Source organism: Schistocerca serialis, chromosome 3 (assembly GCF_023864345.2).
Source record: "Schistocerca serialis cubense isolate TAMUIC-IGC-003099 chromosome 3, iqSchSeri2.2, whole genome shotgun sequence".
In the NCBI taxonomy this organism is placed as follows: Eukaryota; Metazoa; Arthropoda; class Insecta; order Orthoptera; family Acrididae; genus Schistocerca; species Schistocerca serialis.
In genome coordinates this window covers 499,869,370-499,889,821 of record NC_064640.1, presented here as the reverse complement: position 1 = coordinate 499,889,821, position 20,452 = coordinate 499,869,370, and the positions used below count along the sequence as shown (strand labels likewise).

Here is a 20,452-nt window from a genome sequence, read left to right as displayed (position 1 = left end):
TCTTCATCTGGGCATGTTCTCACGGCATTCCCTGGGCGATATCATCATTTTGGAAGGCACAGTGGGTCAACATAAGTATACCTCTACCCTTGGGGTGGGGTTGGGGGGGGGGGGCTATGTCCACCCCTACATGCAGTTTGTTTTTCCTCTGCACAACGGCATCTACCAGCAGAACAATACAATGTGTCACACATTTTGCAGTGTACATGCATGGTTTGAAGACCACCAGGATCAATTAACCATACTTCCCTGGCCAACAAACTCCCTGGATCTACACCCAGCTGAGAATCCGTGACACCACCTCGATCAGACTGCTTGTGCCATGGATCCTCAACCGAGAGACCTAGGCAGCTGGCCATACTACTGGAGTCAGAATAGCTCCATATCCTTGTTGGTAACCTCAAGAACCTTCCTGACTCTGTTGCTGCATGTCTTGCAGCAGTCTGCGCTGGAACAGGTGGTTATTCAGGCATTTGACAGATGGTCACATTCGTGTGACAAGACATCTATATATGGAGATTTGCAGTTACCGGACATTGCATACTGTGTCATCTGTGAGCAAATGTCACTCCTCTTTCCTCATAAAAAGCACTGAAAACAACATATTTTGTGTAGATGTTTTTTTCTGTTCAGAATTTAAAATCATGTTATGGTATCACTGCTAAGAGAACACACTACCATTTACAGTGAAAATGGAGAGAGAGACAGAGGGAGAGAGACAGAGAGAGAGAGAGAGAGAGAGAGAGAGAGAGAGAGAGAGAGAGAGAGAGACAGAGAGAGAGAGAGAGAGATATTGTGTTTTTCTTGAGGGGAGAGGGATGTATCTAAATATATGTGAGGAATCTCTTCTCTCTCAGAAATGGCTAATTTTTAATCTAATGAATTGTTTTGTAAAACTGAGGCACAGCCACAATTACAAGGTAGTACTGGTAACTGTTACCATAATGTTTTATTTTTAACTATAATATTTTTATTTTGGTAAATGTTAAGAATCATGCTGAGCATTGTATGGAACTAAAATGAAGTTTTTAGGTAATACATATAGGTCCCACTAGTCTGTTTGTAAATTATATTCTGCAGACAATTTTATACTCAGGACACAAGTATTTTAAAAATAAAAACAGTTTTCTACCCAGAGGACAATCACCTTTTCTGTCATATATTCTATTTTTGTCCCTGTGACATAGGAATTATTAACTCACATCTGTAGGTCATTAAAAAAAAAAAAAAAAAAAAAGAAAGAAAATTTATAGTGGTCAGCATGTACTGGTAGCAATACTTACAAAATATTTGTGATATGAATATAAAATATCTCATTCTGCAACATTACAATTTATCATGCAAATGACCCCTGGAATATGAAACTAACTGGAACATTAAACGTGCTGTGGTTTGTAACAATTAAATATGTGCAATAGTTGACATATTCTAAGAACCACTGAACTGCAGTAAATAATTTATGATTAAAAATTGTTTATATTTAATACACAAAGGAATTACAGTCATTGGCTGCAATTGGGCATTGATCTAAATCAATGGGGAAAAATGAAAATTTTTCACAGATTGAGATTTGAACCCAGGTCTTCTGCTTACTAGGCAGTTGTTCTAACCACTAACAAGGGAAACTCCCCATCACCCTCCTCCCCCCCCCCCCCTCAGATTTTGTGTTAAAAAGGCCCAGTGGATACCCCATCAAAAATGAACACAGATAAAGCATGATAACATGAGAAGGTGTACTGAACTATGAAAAAAGAAACAAAATAGTAACAGTGAAAGGTCCAAGCTCAAGATGTGAAACATCAAGCAATTTAGAAGAATCACTGCATCATGGTTGTATGATTGCAGTGTTGGAATGCAAAGTGGGGGATCTTGTTGAGACCTCCCTTGAGCCCCATGTTTTTCTCACAAAAGTATGAACTTTCCGTCCAGTCATTGACATGTCTGTTCTCCTTCTGTAGTCTTGGCAATTTTCGTACTATACATTGATTATAGAATATGAGTCATGTAGTAAGAATATATTATCACTGCAAGTAAATGTGATGAATAGTGAGAGCAGGCAAGATGCTGCATAGACCTCTCACAGAAATAAAAGCAACAAAAAAAAAAAAAATGTGAATCATGTTAAGCGTTAAAGAGTCAAAATTTGGAAAATGGAATACAGGGGTCATAGCATGTGGTACTTGTGGGGAACAAATAGGAGGTACCTACAATAGGAGGTGTCTTCCTTACACTTTGCTGTTGCATATGGACATCACACCTTAGCACAGACACAAATCTGAATACAGTGGACAGATGCATTAGTGATCAGATTTACAGTTCATAATTTAGTGAGAAAAAAAATTTGGCAGGAGGGAGATTCGAACACGGATTTTCCCCTTCACAGTCATCAACGTGACCACATAACCATTACTGGGCAGCTCCTCAAATATGGTCGATGTTGGCCTTCTTCAGTATGAACCGTCCACTATTTCTATTTGATTCTTTTTTCACAGTTCATTACGACTTCTGCCTGTTTATGTGCTTGATCTGTGTTCAGTTTTTGATGGGCTATCCACCGGGCCATCTTACCACTAAAACTAAGTGGGGTGCTATGGGGAGTTTCCCTTGTAATCCATCTGGATACAGTGGTCATCACAGCTGCAGGGACTATCCTAGCATGCTTCCTGTCAGATCCAAATTCTCGGCTTAACCACACACTACTAATGTTGTGACCCTAGCCCACTATTCTCATTACTCTCGGCATTTCACCGATTCCCGTAAGAGTTCAAGCCTGGTGTGCATATACACTGAAGATATCATTGGCTACCCTTGTCTTTGTTATATATATGTGGTGTCGGTTGTTTCAGACATGTACAAAAAAACAGACACCATTGGGGTTGATCAAGCAGCCACTATGAATTAAGACACAAGGGAATTAAAGACATTGGCTGCAAGTGGGCATTGATTTAAATCAATGGGGAAAGTTGAAAATTTGTGCCGGACTGGGATTCCAACCCAGGTCTCCTGCTTACTCAGAAGATGCTCTGACCACTAATCCATCTGGTCACAGGGGCCATCACAACTGCAGGGACTACCCTAACACTCCTCCCATCAGACCCAAATTCTCAACTTAACAACACACTACTAATTTATGGCCCCTTGCCCATTATCCTCATTACTCGCAATATGTTCACCAATTCCTGTGAGTGTTAGCCTGGTGTGCATCCACACTGAAGGTATCATTGGCTGTCCTTGCCTAATCAATGGGGAGAGTTGAAAATTGGTCCGGACCAGGATGGAGACCCAGGTCTCCTGCTTACTAGGCAGATGCCCTGGCCACTAAGCCCCCCCCTCCCCCCCCCCCCCCCCACACACACATATATATGATTAAGGCGAGGCCTAATAAGCAGGAGACCTGGGTTCGACTGGACTGGCACAAATTTTCAACTTTCCCCATTAATTTAAATCAGTGCCCACTTGCAACCAGTGTCTGTAATTCCTTCGTGTCTTATATGTTCTTTCAGACATGTCTGAAAGAACACACACCACACATATTTATATTTAATGCATTAACTTCAGTGTGTATTCAGAAATAATATACTTAATGATATTTTTTTTTAGCAATTGCTATTGTATGTGATATGTATTTTGCACTGATATATATAATATTTAATTACTGTGACATGGGGGCATCTTGCAACCTATCTCACCAGCAGCACACCCACAGTAATGTATTAGGACTAGCAACATCAGAACTTGTGGCTTATGTATTTTCCTAAAATGTGATTGACTTGAACTTCAGAAATACAGGACTTACCTTTAACAATGTACATATCAATACAGCTGCATTCCTTCATGATTATGAGCATTATAAGTGTAACAGGGGCAGGCTAAAACAGAAATCAGAAAGCATATGGTGTATGTTATGATAATTTGTTGAATATCTGCACTATGACAAAGAACAATTAAGAACAGTGAATGAATTTTTTGTATTATCATAACTCCATTGTAGATTTATTGTTATGAGATATATATCTTATATATATTTATTATCTTACACCTTGATCAATTGTGGATTTTATGTATGTTACATGGGCACATATGAGGAATAGGTGTCAAGAAATTAACTGTCATCTAAGTTTCAGGTGTTCTCTAATTTACATTTTTTTTCATATCCCCAAATAGCGAAAATTATGAAAAAAATGATGTGAAAATCATCAGAAAATCCTTAATATATTTGAGTTCCATGCAATTCTCGACATATATTCTTGAGACTGAGTTTAATGTGCAATTTTGTGTCAATCTTAGTGTTTGTGATGTCCAAGGGAAAAATTATTGAGCCACTTCAGAGGTTGAATCCAGCAGCTACTTGGTTATGTAGTTATGTTACCAGTTATCAGTTCTATACATATGTTATTTTAGTACACAACTTTCACATACCATATCCCTAGAGCTGAACGGTCTTTACTTGTCAATTATTTTTACCTACGTTGAGATGGTTGTTATGTGTTTCATATGGATCTATTATTCAATCAGTCAAGAAATTACATGCAGATATGTACAGTCTTTTAATAACTCTGCCTGAGAAGAAAAAGATTACATATCTCCTGCAGGTTGGAAGTAGAATACTCGGTGGGTTACTGTAGAAGTACTTCTGTTTTCAGATCGCTTGCAGATCTTGTGCCAGAACTGGGAGGCCAACCAATTAGGAACCTAGTTATAACAACATGGAGATCAGGTTCGACTTTCTTGGGGGATGTTCTGAACAGTCACCCCGGAAACTTCTACCATTATGAACCACTTCTTGATTACGACATTGTTCGGATCAGAGAAGAGCCCTCAGCGAGTGAAGCTGTAAGAATACTGAAGGCCTTGCTCAACTGTAACTACACAGGCCTAGGTATGTAAACTCTTTCTGTTCGCTGCTTATTAAAATGTATATTTAAATACATTACATAAATAACTTTAAAATATAAATAATTAATTGTTTGAACTTCACGTGAGTCATTTAACATTATAGTGCCTTATGTATAACAAACTAACTTTCAAATATTGAAATTTGTGCTGTGGTCATATTTAAACTTATGTAGCAAATTTTGTGAGTTCAAACTGATTTTAATTTACGAAAAATTATCTTTTAACACTGCTGAAATCTTTATATTGAGATATGAAATGTAATTATCCAGCAGATTATCATTTTTTCACCTACTTATAATACTTATCTCATTTTGTAAAGTATAATTCTGTACCGCTGTGTGCCACTTAATTTTTATCTACAGTGGTTTTCATAGTTCAAAAATTACATAAGCACAGACCTTAATTAGGACAATAAAACATGCAGAATACTAGTTGTACAGACATTAGTATAACAGTGAACAGACATACTTTAATTTAGAATACTGGGGGCGAGTAAATAGTTATGTTTTGGTTTTTGTTTTGCTGGTTTTTGTTTTTGTTTGCCCTTTTGATAATTATGCAGTATTTTTGTGTTTAAGACATTCGAATAGTAACAATTGGATACATACAATTACTAGTATTAAATATGATAACAGAAATTTAAGAATCGTGAACAACAATAATAGCCTGGCTCATTCAGCAGTCACACTTTGTACATCTTCACAAATATCTTTTGCATGTACTCAGTTTTATTATGATGACCCACCATTGTGATTTCACTTTTAATATGATTAACTTCCTAAATGTTGGGACTCTGTAATTGTCCACCTACACTGTAAAAATATAACCCCCTGTTAGTACATGTCATTGTTTTTTGTTGAATGCGAACACTGTCGGTGGTTCTGTACTTCTACCATTTCAAACAAAATTGGACAGTGATTTGTATTCTTGACAGATAAACCTGAAGATGTGTCTGTACTGATGTGAAACTAATAGTTGCAAATAAAGTGCATTTGTATGGCTATGCAGCTTTTGGAAACACCTCAACATTCTTGACTTTTTTTATTTTTATGATAATTTAAATGGTTATTGAGTGAGAGAATAATCTTTTTATTCATCAAGCTGTGTCTTATCTCACATCCTCCTCCTGAACAGGGAGTCACAATGTTTAAGGCACTTTATTCGTATTCAGCGGAAGCAAACATGAAATGTTGTTGTGTACAAAAGAAACAACAAGTTTACTGTTACCTTTAACTATTTATTTATTTCCATGATGTATTTAAGAGGTTCAAACCTCCATCACCAGGTCGATGTATGTGAATGGATGTGACATGTAATGGATGTGACATGTATGTGTTGTGTTACAACTTTGGGGTAACTTGTGGCACTATCTAGTAGAGAAAACAAACACACACACACACACACACACACACACACACACACACACACACACACACATCAGCAGTAGCCACTCAGCTGCATGACATTAAACGCCATGTTAATAACAAAAGTATCAACATTTTACATATTATACATATTCAACCCAAAGGCAAGAAACGAGAAATCCTTAAACTGCTCCAAGTATATAAACATGATATAAAACAGTCTGAGTCCATTCTAAATGACAAAAAATATTGTGGTATGTAAACTTGACAGAAAACAATCTAGTTACTTAGTTAGTTGGTTCTATATTCCATGGATCATTTTGCATGATAAATCGTAATGATATGGAATGAGTCATTTTACTCCTGGACATATTTCTGTTCATTTATGCAACCAGATATCTTAACCCTGCTTTAATACTTGCTCCAAAGGAAATGAGTTGCTGAAATGAGTACAGCTGAACTGGCACTCAGCCGAAATCAGTTGATTTGGTTGTGGTGACAGACTGATCTGTAGTGTAGTCCCATGTCTAAGTTAGATTGAAAGGAGATTATTTGGTTGTGAGTTGGTGAAGCCAATGAATGTTGATGCCAAACAAAGGTTCTGGTAGCAGATTGGTCTGTAGCATATTTAATCAGTCAATTTTAGCCTACTATCAGTTATACCATACTCATTTTAGTCATTCATCAGAATAATGTTTTTCTTTGCTGTATGTTCCATATATATTAGATTCTAGATGCCTCTCAGCTCCATTCATTGTTTAAAAAGATAGCTGTATGTGATGTAATGTGACAGCAAAGGGAGCCTGTGACCATTGGAGGCCCTTCAACTTCCACATTTATATTTTCGTTCACCCTTTCAAAGACTTCCCAAAAAGTATGGACAAGATGGCGTCGGGTATGCAAATAACAGTAAAGTGTTCTGTAGAGAAGCCAGTTACATACGATTTAAAGTGCATAAACTGTCAAAATAGTGTTTACAGTGGTATTCGTTTATGCTCTTTCACACATCTATCGATCCATAAATCGCGCATGAAGAATATACAAGTGATAAACCCACATTGTGAATGTGGCTTTGTTCAGTGCAATGGACAAGGTAGTGCAATCAAAGAGCATAATGGCGGTATTGATGAATCCGTCTCAGATGCACTGCAAGAACGACTCGTAATGGCTAAAAACTATATTAAAGGTATTGAATCACTAATGAATAGACTGAGTGTCGATATAAATTCTTCATGTATGGAAAATGAACAAAGCGCTATTTACATCAGTACGGAAACGGTTTGCGCTAGACAAAGTGCTTCAGTATATGCTAAAAATACGACAAACACATTTCAACTCCTTGTGCACAAGAAACATGCACAAAAGAAGACTGAAATTGCAAACAGGTCAAGTATTTTAAGTGATGTAGCTGTGCCTCCCAAAGTTTCAAAACAGAAGCAAACAAATAGTAGCCTATACAGAGCAACTCTGAAGGCATTGGAAGTGTGGTAAATGGCTTAAAACTTGATTTATGGCCAGATAGACGAAACAAGTTACTGAGAGAAGAAGCAACAAAACCAAAAATTCGCATTTTCTCTGATAGCCATGGGCGAGATTTGGCCACTATTCTTATGAATAAGCAATCGGAGTTTTTGTTACAGGAACTGTAAAACCCGGGGCTCCCCTCCAGGAAATAGTTAAAGACTACAATCCACACTCAAATGATGTCAGTGTAGTTATTGCTGGAGCTAATGATGTATATAAAATTGAGTCAAAAAATGCAGTCAGAGCATTGCGCCAAACGTTGGAAAGAATTTCGCAACAAAAAACGACCATTGTTAGCATTCTATACAGACATGACGTAATAAAAAGTTCATTTGTAAATACTGAACTAAGTTTCACAAACAGAAAGTTTCGAAAAATCTGTAAAGCATTCAAACATGTCACGTTTTTAGACATTAGCTCCGAAGAAAGAAGCTACTTTACTCGCCATGGAATGTACAGAAACCGCCAAGGAAAACATGTACTTCTAATGCAGTATTAACAGAAACGTCCAAACTGTATGAAAACACCATGCCATCAATCTCACTAAAAGCACCTGTGCCTAATGAAACTGTACTATTGGGTGAAAAAGAAACAGGTGCGTCAAAAAATTCACATGCAATTAATGAAGAAGCAGGTAAGAAAACATCGCCCACAAAACACAAGCAACTGGCAGCGAATTATTACACAGGCAAAATTTGGATACCGCTATTCAAACAACAGCTCAACGAGAAAAGTCTACAAGATTACAACATACTCCTACTACATCATATTCATCATTGGAGAGTCACGTTCTTATGGGAGTACAGCTTCAAGCAGCAAGATCTCAATATCTCCGAGAAGATAGTCAAGAAAAATTAAGAAAAAAATGTCAGCTAATAATGAAGATTTTGTATGGTCAAGTCACCCCTTTTGCAAGAGGATGCAGCAGACATAAATCTTCCTCACATAGAAGAATGTGATAACCTTAACATATACTGTCACAATATACAAGGACTGAGAAATAAAGTAAGTGAACTTGAAAATCTTATGAGTGATACTAATGTTCTGTCAGACATGCACTTACTGTGTGTTAGTGAACACTGGCTAAAGGAGTCAGAATTACCTTATCAGTATATTCAAAATTTCAGATTAGTTCACCACTTTTCTAGGAAAAATTACAAAGGTTGTGGAACTTGTATCTACATAAGAACTAGCATTAGCTGTGAACCTTTCCATCCCTGTGAAGTGTATTCCTTAGACAAAGACCCTGAAATAGTACTTGCCAACCGAAATATGTATATAATGTGTATGTATAGATCACCCCGTGGTAAATTTTCTGTCTTCCTCAGAAACTTTGCTCTGTTGCTAAAAAAAAGCATGTCACAATAAAAAAAATATAATACCATAATATTTGTTGATGTAAACATCGATTTCCTTGAAGAATCTGCTCAAAAGTTGCAATTAGTAAATTTAATGGTAACATTCAACTTAAATATGAAAGTTATATGTCTAATGAGATTAAACAGCTGTCTTGATCAGGTTCCTACTAACACTGATTGCACTATAAAAATTATAGATGTTGGTTTTTCAAATCACAGTGCATTTTAATCCACCACTCAGTGTTCTCCCAACAGGAAAACAGTTTTTAAGTGTAGAAGTTATAGTGATAGTAACATAAATAACTTTGTACTTAGCTTAAAGAAAGAAGACTGGCAAAGTGTATTTACTTCTTCAACTACCAATGAAAATTATCACAATTTTCTGCAGATATTTGAATATTTCTTTAATTGCCATTTCCCAGAGAAAACAAAGACTGTCGCTAACAAAAAACAGAATATGTGGGTCACAAGAGGTATTAAAACTCCATCAGAAAAGATGAGGCTGCTGCACACACTTAGCAAACTGGACAGTGGCAGATCCAAAGAGTTCAAAGTATAATATAAAAATTACAAAACCACACACCAGAGATTTATTAAATGGGCTAATAAAGCTCATAATGATTAAACAATTAGGTGTTTTTCCAACAAATGTAAGACCATCCGGGGTATAGTAAATTAACAGACTGGTAGAAAGTTAAGGATAGAGGATAAAATCACACTAAATATAGAAGGACAAAAAACTGAAAATGAACATAAAATTGCCAATAAATTCAACAGCTATTTTTCAGAAATTTCCACAAATCTCCCAACCAACTCTTCAAATACTGTACACTCTCTTCCCACAAATCTCATGACTAACTCTCCAAACACTGTACATTATCTTCTCAGAAACAATACACCTTTGAACTCCTTTTTCCTATCTCATACAAGACTGTATGAAATTGAAGATATTATTAAGAACAGGGTTAAAAGATTTATTCTGCAGGGCATGATATGATACTTTGCTTCTTACTTCATAAGTGTTCAAATTACATCAGTGGACCCCCATCAAATATAATAAAAACCTCATTTCCAGAGGGAACATTTCCAAACCAGCTAAAACGTGCTAAAATTATACCTCTCTACAAGAATGGAGAGAGAATGGACACTGACTGATGACCATAGATGTTAAGTCCCATAGTGCTCAGAGCCATTTGAACTCAGAGAATGGACACAGCAAATTATAGGCCAACTGCTATTCTGTCTGCCTTCTCAAAAATATTTGAATACTGTATGTTAATTAGATTAGAAATATTTTTAAACTCTAACAACATAATCACATCTTTCCAGTATGGATTTCAGAAAAATAGGCCCAGCACACATGCCTTGTATGCATTTCTAGAAAAGTGCTCAAGTTTCATTGACCATAAACAACCTGCTGTTGGTATATTTCTTGATCAGTCCAAGGCATTTGACATGGTCGACCACAAGCTGTTTCTTAGGGAACTCCAGATGTATGGGTTTCGAGGTGTAGTCCACAATTGGTTCCATAGCTACCTTAGTGAAAGAAGGCAAAATGTAGAGACAAGAAAATCGAAGACATCCAGGCACTGAAGGTCAGATACAGTACATACAACAAAAGGCATCCCTCAGGGATCTGTTCTTGGCCCTGCTCCTTTCATATTGTTATTATTGTTCATATTGTTCTGTATGCCGATGACTCAAATATCCTGTTAACCAGTAGAGGTGACACATTGCAGGATGCAGTCAATGAAACTACTTGTCAATTACAATCTTAGTTTGAAGCAAATGGACTACTCATAAATACTCAAAAATCTGTAAGTATGAACGTCCACACTAGACAAAATCTTACCCCTTCAATGCAGTTACAGGTTTTGGCAAAGATGACATTACAAACAGGCAGGACACCAAATTTCTTGCACTTACCATCAGTAACACTCTAAATTGAAAACCACATATTGAGGCACTGTCACAAAAGCTTAATAAAGCCTGTTATCCATTAAGATCATTGAAAGACACAGCCAGTATAGATACCTTGAAGCTGGTGTGCCATGTCCTGTTTGAGTCTGTCATGAGCTATGGCCTAATCTTTTGGGGAAATAGCTCTGATCCTCACGTAATTCACAAAAACAGGTGGTAAGAATAATGAAATGTAAAAAAAGAACTGAACACTGTAAACCACTGTTTCAATAGTTAAAAATCCTGTCACTGCCATGCATCTATATAATGGAACTAGCTTGTTTTACAGTACAGCACTTGGAATCGCTCCACAGAAATGTAGACCACCATACATGACACTAGAAATAAAACCCAATTACAAATTGTAGCTCACAACACAAAATTATATGTGAATGTGGTTAAGTGTTGGGCATTAAAATTACAACCACCTCCCAACAGACATAAAAAGAAGCAAAAACCCAAAAATAATGAGAATTAAATCAAAGGAATTACTACTAAATCACTGTTTCTATTCCATACATGAATTTCTTGAAACAAAATTTTAATTACTTGTAATAAGCTGTCTATTCACTTGTAGGCATTTCTACTTAGAAAGACAATTTAATTATTTATGTTATTCGTATTCTGTCTGTATCTTTTATATGTATTCTGCTATGTGTAGTATGTACCACCACTGTCATCTCTCATCACACACCACCTTTTTTATATTTTGTCTATATATCCTATATGTGTTCTGCTACGCGAGTTATGTACCACTACTGTCATCTCTCATCATACACCATCTTAACATAATTTTCAAATTGACTTGTCCCCTATCATGATATGCTTTGCTGTACAAATTGTATGATCTACAGGGCTAACAATAAATAAATAAATAAAAAACTATGAGCCATGTACTGAAAGAAAGTCTTCACACAACTCTTACATGTCATATTAATCCACATGAATCCATGAGATGATGGAGGTTTAAACATCTGAAACTCATTAGTGAATTAAATAAATTGTGATCAGTAACAGTAAACTTGTTGTTCCATTTGGTTCGATATTCACACCTGTCAGTGTTGTAATCAGTGTCATATCACTATTCTTGAAGTCATAGGGTATATGTGCCATATTCATACATATAAGTTCATAAGTTCACCTGATGGTGAAGGTTTAAATATCCAAAACACACCATGGAAATAAATAAACAGTTATTGATAACAGTAAATTCATTGTATCATTTGATATAAGAACAGTCACAGTAAAGCATTAACAAAAATGTTCACATTTAAAATCACTGTGTTGTTGACCTAAATATTTCATCATAACTGTATCTCAGGCTTTGCGGAAAAATTTCTGGCCGTATTGATATGGATATTTTTGCTTCCTCCAAACCCTGTCACGTGAATACTATGATAGCTGTTGCAATGATTGAATGTCATTAATTTTCCCTCTTTCAACATGTTTCCTCATGCACTTTCTTGGCATGTATCTGCTGAAAAAAGAAAAACTGCCAACACTAAAACTTGCTATATAAAATTAATTTTTTTCCATGTTAGTTGTCATAACCTCAAATTGTTTAACCTTAATGGCAGTAAGAATATTTTATCTGTGGTTTGAATATTATGTTTATATGCTGATAATAAGTGCTACTGAAATGTTACTGTGTTGAGATACTGAGGTATTTCAATATAACTACATCTCATGCATCACATAAATAAATAAAAACATAGAAAAAAATCTTTATAGGTCATAGTTTACAAACTGTTTTAACTTTAAAAAATGTTCCTCCTTAAGCAGTGCAGTGAAACTCTATGTATAATTTCAGATCACTACCTCGAATATGGAAAATATCATGTGTGGTTATTTACCCACAATACTCGGCTGTGGGAGCAATGTCAGCAGCACCCTTCATTGTGCTGGCTGCCAGAATTCCTAAACCCATTCTGTCGACTCTTCCCATTTCAGAGCATGAAGACTGTACGACTAAAGTTAAGCCTTGCTGAACGCCTTCTTGCTGACAAAAGGTGAGTTCTAGCATGTTCTTATAAATTTGTTTGTTTTTAATGCCATTAGTTATCGTATGGTCATTTTAAGAATATTTGATAAAAGGCAGTGTAGGCAACACATTACAGTTAATTTTGATAATTTATAGTAACTTTAAAAGTTTTTCTGTAGAGACCATATGACCTTTCCCAAATAATCATCTTAAAACATATATTGCTTTGCTTGTTCTAAAACTTCTTAGGTAGCAATCCTAAACAAGCTTCTTCTAGATTATCAGTCATATATGATTGCAATTGGCAGCAGGGTATTTCTTTCTATTTTTTTTTTAAAGTAAGAATTTCCCAAAAGATGAATTTAGAGGAAACATAGGCTAAGTAGCTCAGAAAACAGTATACAGTGATGGATATTAATGATCAAACGATAAATAACATGATGTTGTCTTTTATAGTCTTTGCCTTCCAGGCTTTGATGAGAGAGTGAAACTGTTAATCAGCATGCCAGTTAGGAATAATAGATTTCCACATATGTTATTCCTCAGGTTATTTTTTGCCAGCATTGTTACTATTCACTGAACAGAATGTCTGGTGATTCAGTTTTCATTAAGTAGTGACATCATGTAGAACAGTAATGTCTTTATGAAAAATTTCAGTACTCATATGTCACAAGACATGAGCTAGTACCTTTGTTCATTAGGTGGCTTATAGTAATTACTTCATGACTATTAAGTTCCCATATAACTGAAAATAGGAATTGTGTTACCTCTAGGTCAATTTTTTCCATCAACACTTCCAATACTGCTATAAAGTATAGTCATTTGTAGGGAGAAAAGTGAAAGATAGAATAAATTATTAAGAAAGGTCAAAATAAATGTATGAACAGCAAAGAAAAAAGAGAAAAATAATGATAATGTGAGACACGTAGGATAACAGCTACAGTTACCATGCAATACAGAGAAAACGTGTAGGCAGACTGTTGTCAACTCTATTGTCATGTAGTATTGCATCAGTTGCTTCTAGAAGATTTTTACAATAACAGATTATTAACTTAACTACATCAATGTTGTGCACTTCAACAATTGTTTTAACTGTATACTAAGTTTGCATGAAAGTGGGTAGTTTGTTACTCCTCATGATTCCACATTTCTGAACATGAAGTTCTGTAATTACAGTGTTTGCCATCTACTTTACTTTTTATGTGCCATGCTTCAGAGGTACCAACATTTACTTTGTTTCATCTTATGTAAAATATAAGTGTTACTAAACAAGTAACATGAAAAGTCTTTTATATTTCAAATTTTATAAGAGTATTACATCTGTACTAATGAGGAAAAACCTTCATGCTGCAGGAACTTCACTAATGATATCTGTACCAGTTGTACGTAGGTTCTCAGAGCGCAATAACTGTTTTAAATTAATACAGTAGCTTAAATCTAAGTGTGTGAGTCTTCTTTTTCTATTTTTATTTCAGTTTTCTTCACATTTCTGGAACTCTGAATGTGAGAGATGCAAAAAGAAATGCTTATTAAATCTGAGTGAGATGACTTTTAGTCCATGTGCCTTAATCTCAGGATAAAAATATGAAGGTCCTGAAGAGCCACATGTGAGAAAATTATGTTATATCATTTAGAACCATGAAAAGGTGTGAGTGAGCACTTAATTTTTCATTTTTAATATAAATTCATTGACGAACAGATTTTTTTTTTTTTAAAAAAAAAAGAGGGGGAGATAAATAATAGAAAACCCAGCTTTTACATTAAGAGATGTATTAAATAGTTTATTTATTGAAGTAAAATAATGATCTGTTAGCTTTCTGTGGTTTCAAAACAGGTGCAGCTTACACAAAGTAACTTGGTTAATGCTGTTAACATTGGTAGTGCATGTTTTTGATTTGAAGCATTGTATTTGTTCCCTCGTAGATGGATGCTATAATGAAAGATATATTTGAGTTCATCCATGTGAAGACCTTTTTTCATTCTTAAGAAAGACAGTGACTGCAACTTAACATATGTAGGTAATTCTATGGTCAGCCAGGGATTTTCTAAATGGTCTTGGCAGAAGTTCCTGGTTTCTGAACCATAGACTTTTATATTTTGAAATGTTACTCCTGTCTTTTCTAATAAAATTAAGTGTTAAAAAATCTTACGCACTGCTGTAGCATTGAAAGTAAATATGGTAGATGGTTATCTTTAGGTATAAATGAATTCTGCTTCAGAAGAAAAAACTAGTAAGTAAGGGAAAAGAAGGCACAGAAAAACATTGATTGACAACCAACAGAGGGAAATATCTCTACCACTGACATATTACAAAAATGAAAAGTATAGAAGTGGACACCATTTCCTTTCTCCAAATCATCACCAAGAAGCATACTTTATGCAGATAACAATGAGGGATGTAAATCTGAATATAAATCAAGAAATACTGGTTTTGCACACATATTCAGTTCACTGGATTAGGCCTTGCCTGTGACTTCAACTGCTACTTAAAATCATAGAGACTATCAAGATTAAAACCAGACACCTTCTTTGCTTTTATCAAAGGCAATTCATACAGATGTTTCATATAATAATTTTAATTTGTAAGATATTTATACACCACTTGCGAGTACACAGCAGGTGTTGTAGTTCCAGTCAAAGACGAAAGTGTGTGTGTGTGTGTAAATTCTGATTGTCAAAGGCCTTTTGGGTACACAAAAAATTTTGTATGTCTGTCTGATGCATACAAAAATAAAGCAGATGGGTTTTCTGACAAGTGAACAGGCCACCTACGGATGCCTATGTGAGAAGCATTGCCAGATTTAGTCCAAACACTCATAGCAATTGGCCCTGTGCTTTTTTGATAGTTACTGCAGATGTGAGTCACCCCAGGAACTGCACCTGAATACAAAAGGCATGCCTGTCAAAATCATTGAGATACATGGCACCAGTACATTTACTCCTGCAAATTTTTCACTTAAAATTGTAGTTTTGATGATATTTTTCATCACCTTTCCCTCTGAAAACTTGGTACCATTGCAAAGTTGTGGATTTATGGTTCACAGAAATGATACGCATGTCAGTTTTTAATATTAAAATAGATGGTGACACCCCTTACAAATAAAGTGAATTCAAGAATTCAGTTGGATAAGTAACAACTTAGTTTTGATTCATTACAGTATTAATGGGCTAATATGTTGTCACTTTGCTTGGTATCTCATTGTGAATATTGAGCATGATGGCAGTGTTGCCATTGTTTTTAGCCTCTAATATATCACATACAGTGAGCCACTCATGATTTTTTTTAAATTCAGTGTGATATTTGGAAAATTTTGTGAATGAACTCGTGTATGCTTTACAAAACAATCAGCAGATGCATCATGTTGTAGTCATACATGTATATTGGTCTTCAAAGTCAATTTTTTATGTGTAACCATATAAAACAGATTATGTGAGACATGCAGTAGCTTTATCAGTGGCTGCTGAATGCATTATGACTGCTAGAGTAGTTTGTTGAAAATTACCAGAAAATAAAATGAATGCACAACTGAAGAGCCATTCATTTCCTCTCATGCCTTTGAGTGCATGATGAAGCACTTCCACTGCTTTCTTGCACACCACAGTACATTTGTTCTTTGTAGTGAGTTGATTGGAGTACTCAACCTGTTTCAGAATTTTTGTTGATGTTTTGTGTTGGGGTCTCATTGATTTTCATATTCATTTCCAATTTCAGTGCTGAATGCACTGTTAGGCCATCATCCAGAATTGCTGCAATTTCAGATAATGCAATTGCCAGTGCAATATTTTTTCATAAGCATATGGTTTCCAAAATAAGTGAAATAAGATAACTTTGGCCTGTGCTTCCAGGCACATCTAGGAAATACAACCTGCAATTTTGGCTTTTAATTTCATCCATAATTCTGTCATATGCTATGCATTGTTTTGGAGCCAATTTTGAAAGTTTCATTTCAACGATTGTACCCTATTCATCAGCATCAAAGTGTGTTTCTGATAGTAAACCACAATTGAAAAGGCCATTTTCAGATCAATTCAGCATGGTCATTCCCAAATATACAAGGGCTATGTTAGCAATTGCCAGTTTACTTAATTCAAACCAATGCCACATTATATATATTTCATATGAATTGAGTGTCCAGATTCTTATTCATAGAGGGAAACAATGTAAGATGTCTTTACTCATGTAGTCTTTGCATTTTTCTCAAAGATGAATGGGAAGCACATTTTCAATATGATTGCAGATAATGTGCATATTTGTTGTGGTTCAGCTGTTTTTGATGCATCAGTGACTGAAGTGTCCCACTCTGCATCATTTCTCAGACATTCACTTCTTGGCAAGCTTCGTTATAAGTGAGACATTCTTGATTGTTTACTGGTCTCAGTTCCTCTCAGTGTTGGTCTACATATGTTGATTAATAGTAATTGCAAGTTGTAGCATTCTGCATTGTTTGCGTGAATAGCATACAGATGGCCTAATATGATGGTCAAATATAACTGAGTTGCTCTGTGACTGCTTTACCTTGTTTGTAATATTGAAACTTGTTCGCCGGTACATTCCGTGTGTTGTATGTTCACACTTCAGGATGAAGTAGCATCTTATGCTGTCATATTCACACAGTGAGAACAGTGCAGTTAACAGTCTTGGAGGTGGTGACAATGCCATTGCATGTGCGTTTTCTGTAGTGAAGCAAAAATCTGTCTATAATCAAGGTGCTCGGCTCATAAACAGCTGTTGGAAGTTGTGCATGGATTGGAAATGATAAAATGCACTATACTGCACCATTGCTACTAATGTAGTGTGGCAGTTAGTAGCAATAAGTTTCATTGAGACAGACAGTTGAATTTATCACTCCAAAATTGCCATATTACGTCCTTTATTAACATATTTGCAAATGTATTTGATCAATGTCACCAAACTGCAATACTTGACACTGATGTGTACTATGTACACTTTCAAGAGCACCTGTCACTATGGTACAACTCAGTGATTACTGACTTCAGCATCATTGCTCTGTACTTTTAAAATGATGAATTTGCCACCATCTTCAGTTGACCATCACTGATACAGAGGATATACAGCAATGTCACTGATATTTTATTTAGCATATGGCTAATACAGACCTATCATGAAATTACATATACATATGTACATATTGACACACAACAAACAACTGAATATCCAGTCCTTCAATCCAGTGCACTGCATCTGGAGTTGCTAGCAGGAAGTCCTCTTTGGCGCCGTGATAGGCTCGAATCCTGCATTCACTGACAATGTGGTGAACAGTCTGGTATGGAGCCCCGCAGTCACAAGCTGGATCAGGCAGCTTCTTCCACTTAAAGAGAGCATCCCTGCATCGCCCATGGCTGGTACGGATTCTGTTGAGAGTAGACCAGGTCTTGGTGGTAAGTCGAATCCACTTGGAACTTTAGCACCTGAGAAGATGTTATGCAGGTGCACATCTGTCACTGCTTCCCACCGACCTTTCCATTCTTCAAGAGGTTTGAAATTCTTAGCAACCATGTCAGCAGCATCGCACAGATTTGGATGACGTGATTTCAGTCTCTTGTAATTTAAAAGTGGCAGGTCGCTATGCACGGGTAGGTAAGAATTCCTGGAGATCTTGTGGAATTCTCTCATAAGGGCAGTACATCTGCGTATATCAGGAGGCATTATACCGGTTAACAGTGGAAGCCAATAAACTGGAGTAGATCTGATTGTGTCACATATTATGCGCATTGTCGTATTCAGCTGGGTATCAACAAGCCTTGTATGATGACTATTCATCCAAACAGGTGCACAATAATCAGCACAATAATCAGTATACCAAGCCCAGAGCTGAAGTTTGCAGGGTGGTTGCTGAAGATCCCCAAGTAGTTCCGCATAGCTTATGGAGGATGTTGTTTCGAGTCCTCGGCTTTTGAGCTAAGTTAAGAAGGTGTTGTTTGAAGCATAGTGTACGATCCAGGATGACACCAAGATATTTTGGGTTCCAATTGTGACGAAGAATTCTGCCTCTGAAACTTACTTCCAGTTTTATGTTCGCCAACTGGTTACTTAGATGGAAGCAACACACTTCTGTTTTACTCACACTGGGTTGGAGTCTCCAGATTTTGAAGTAATTGTCTAATGCAGACAGGTCATTGGCTAAAATCTCTTCTGTTGTCTTCATTTCCTGGTGTTTGACGGCTAGAGCCAGGCCATCGGCATAGCAGTATTTTCTGGACGAAGTGTCAGGTAGATAAGATAGATATAGGTTGAACAGTAAGGGTGAGAGAACTGATCCTTGAGGCAATCCACTGTTCAGCTTCCTCTCCTTACTTCTGTTGCTTCCATTGATTACCTGGAACTTCTGATCACTTAGCATGCTGTTAATCAGTCGAGCCATTGTTCTGCAGGGTATGATGTGGAGAAATTTGTGGATAAGGCCTTCCCTCCACCCAGTGTCGAAGGCGGCAGTTAGATCAACAAATGCCACAGATGTTTCCTGCTTCATTTGGTATCCTGACTCTATGAAGGATGTGAGAGACAATACTTGGTCGCAGCAGCTGTGCCCTGGTCTGAAGCCTGCCTGATCAACTGGAACGTTCTCTAAGATAGCGCTACTTATTCTGTTATATATTAGCCTTTCAAAAAGCTTGTAGCTGCAGCTGAGTAGGGAAATGGGGCGATAGTTTTCTACCTTGTTGCTGGGTTTGCCAGGTTTCAGAACAGATATTATCTTCACCTTTTTAAACTCAGATGGAAGTTGACCAGTCAGCAAGATGTCAATGAAGAATTCTGCCAGCCATTTCTTAGCTTTTCCTCCCATATGGATAAGGAATTCTGGATGGATACCATTGAATCCAGTTGCCTTAAGAGGTTTGAGGTCCTTCAGTCCAGAGTCAATGTCTGAAACTGTGAAGGGATGGGTATACTCAGATGAGGGAGATGCCTTCTTTTTCAGGTCACGAAGCTGTCGTCTGATATGTCTTGTATGTTTCTTGTCAGGAGGTACTCTTGAGGTAGTAATGATGTGGGAAGCAATTTGGTCTGGTGTTACTTTGGAATTTTTTCTGCATGCTGGTGCACTTCCTCCCAGTTTTCTCAGAAGACTCCATGCTTTCCTGCTCGAGTGGGTAAAGTCCATAGTTTTGACTGTTTCTGCCCATTTCTGCCTCCGAGACATGTCCAAGCTGGACAATAGTTCCATAGCTATCTCTGGGTCACCACTTTGCTGGAAGTATTGGTACAGTGTTTCACTTTCCTTATTCCATCCTGGAACATATTCTTTTCGGTATCCTCTTGGTATACACTTTTTAGGTGTTGCTGTTACTGCACCAATGAAGCATTGATAGTTATTATGTGATGGAGGTGTCCATCGAATGGTCTTATC

At 36.5% G+C, this 20,452-nt stretch overlaps 1 protein-coding gene across 5 annotated transcripts in view; it reads left to right on the top strand.

Moving 5' to 3' along the window:
• LOC126470386 (carbohydrate sulfotransferase 5-like) overlaps nucleotides 1-20,452 on the top strand; it is a 329,795-nt gene that overhangs the window by 264,448 nt on the left and 44,895 nt on the right. For all 5 annotated transcript variants that reach the window (XM_050098216.1, XM_050098219.1, XM_050098218.1 and 2 more), the window contains 2 exons: nucleotides 4,644-4,879; nucleotides 12,912-13,110. In XM_050098216.1, coding sequence (XP_049954173.1) covers nucleotides 4,644-4,879; nucleotides 12,912-13,110 — 435 coding nt within the window. The remainder of the gene's footprint in view (nucleotides 1-4,643; nucleotides 4,880-12,911; nucleotides 13,111-20,452) is intronic.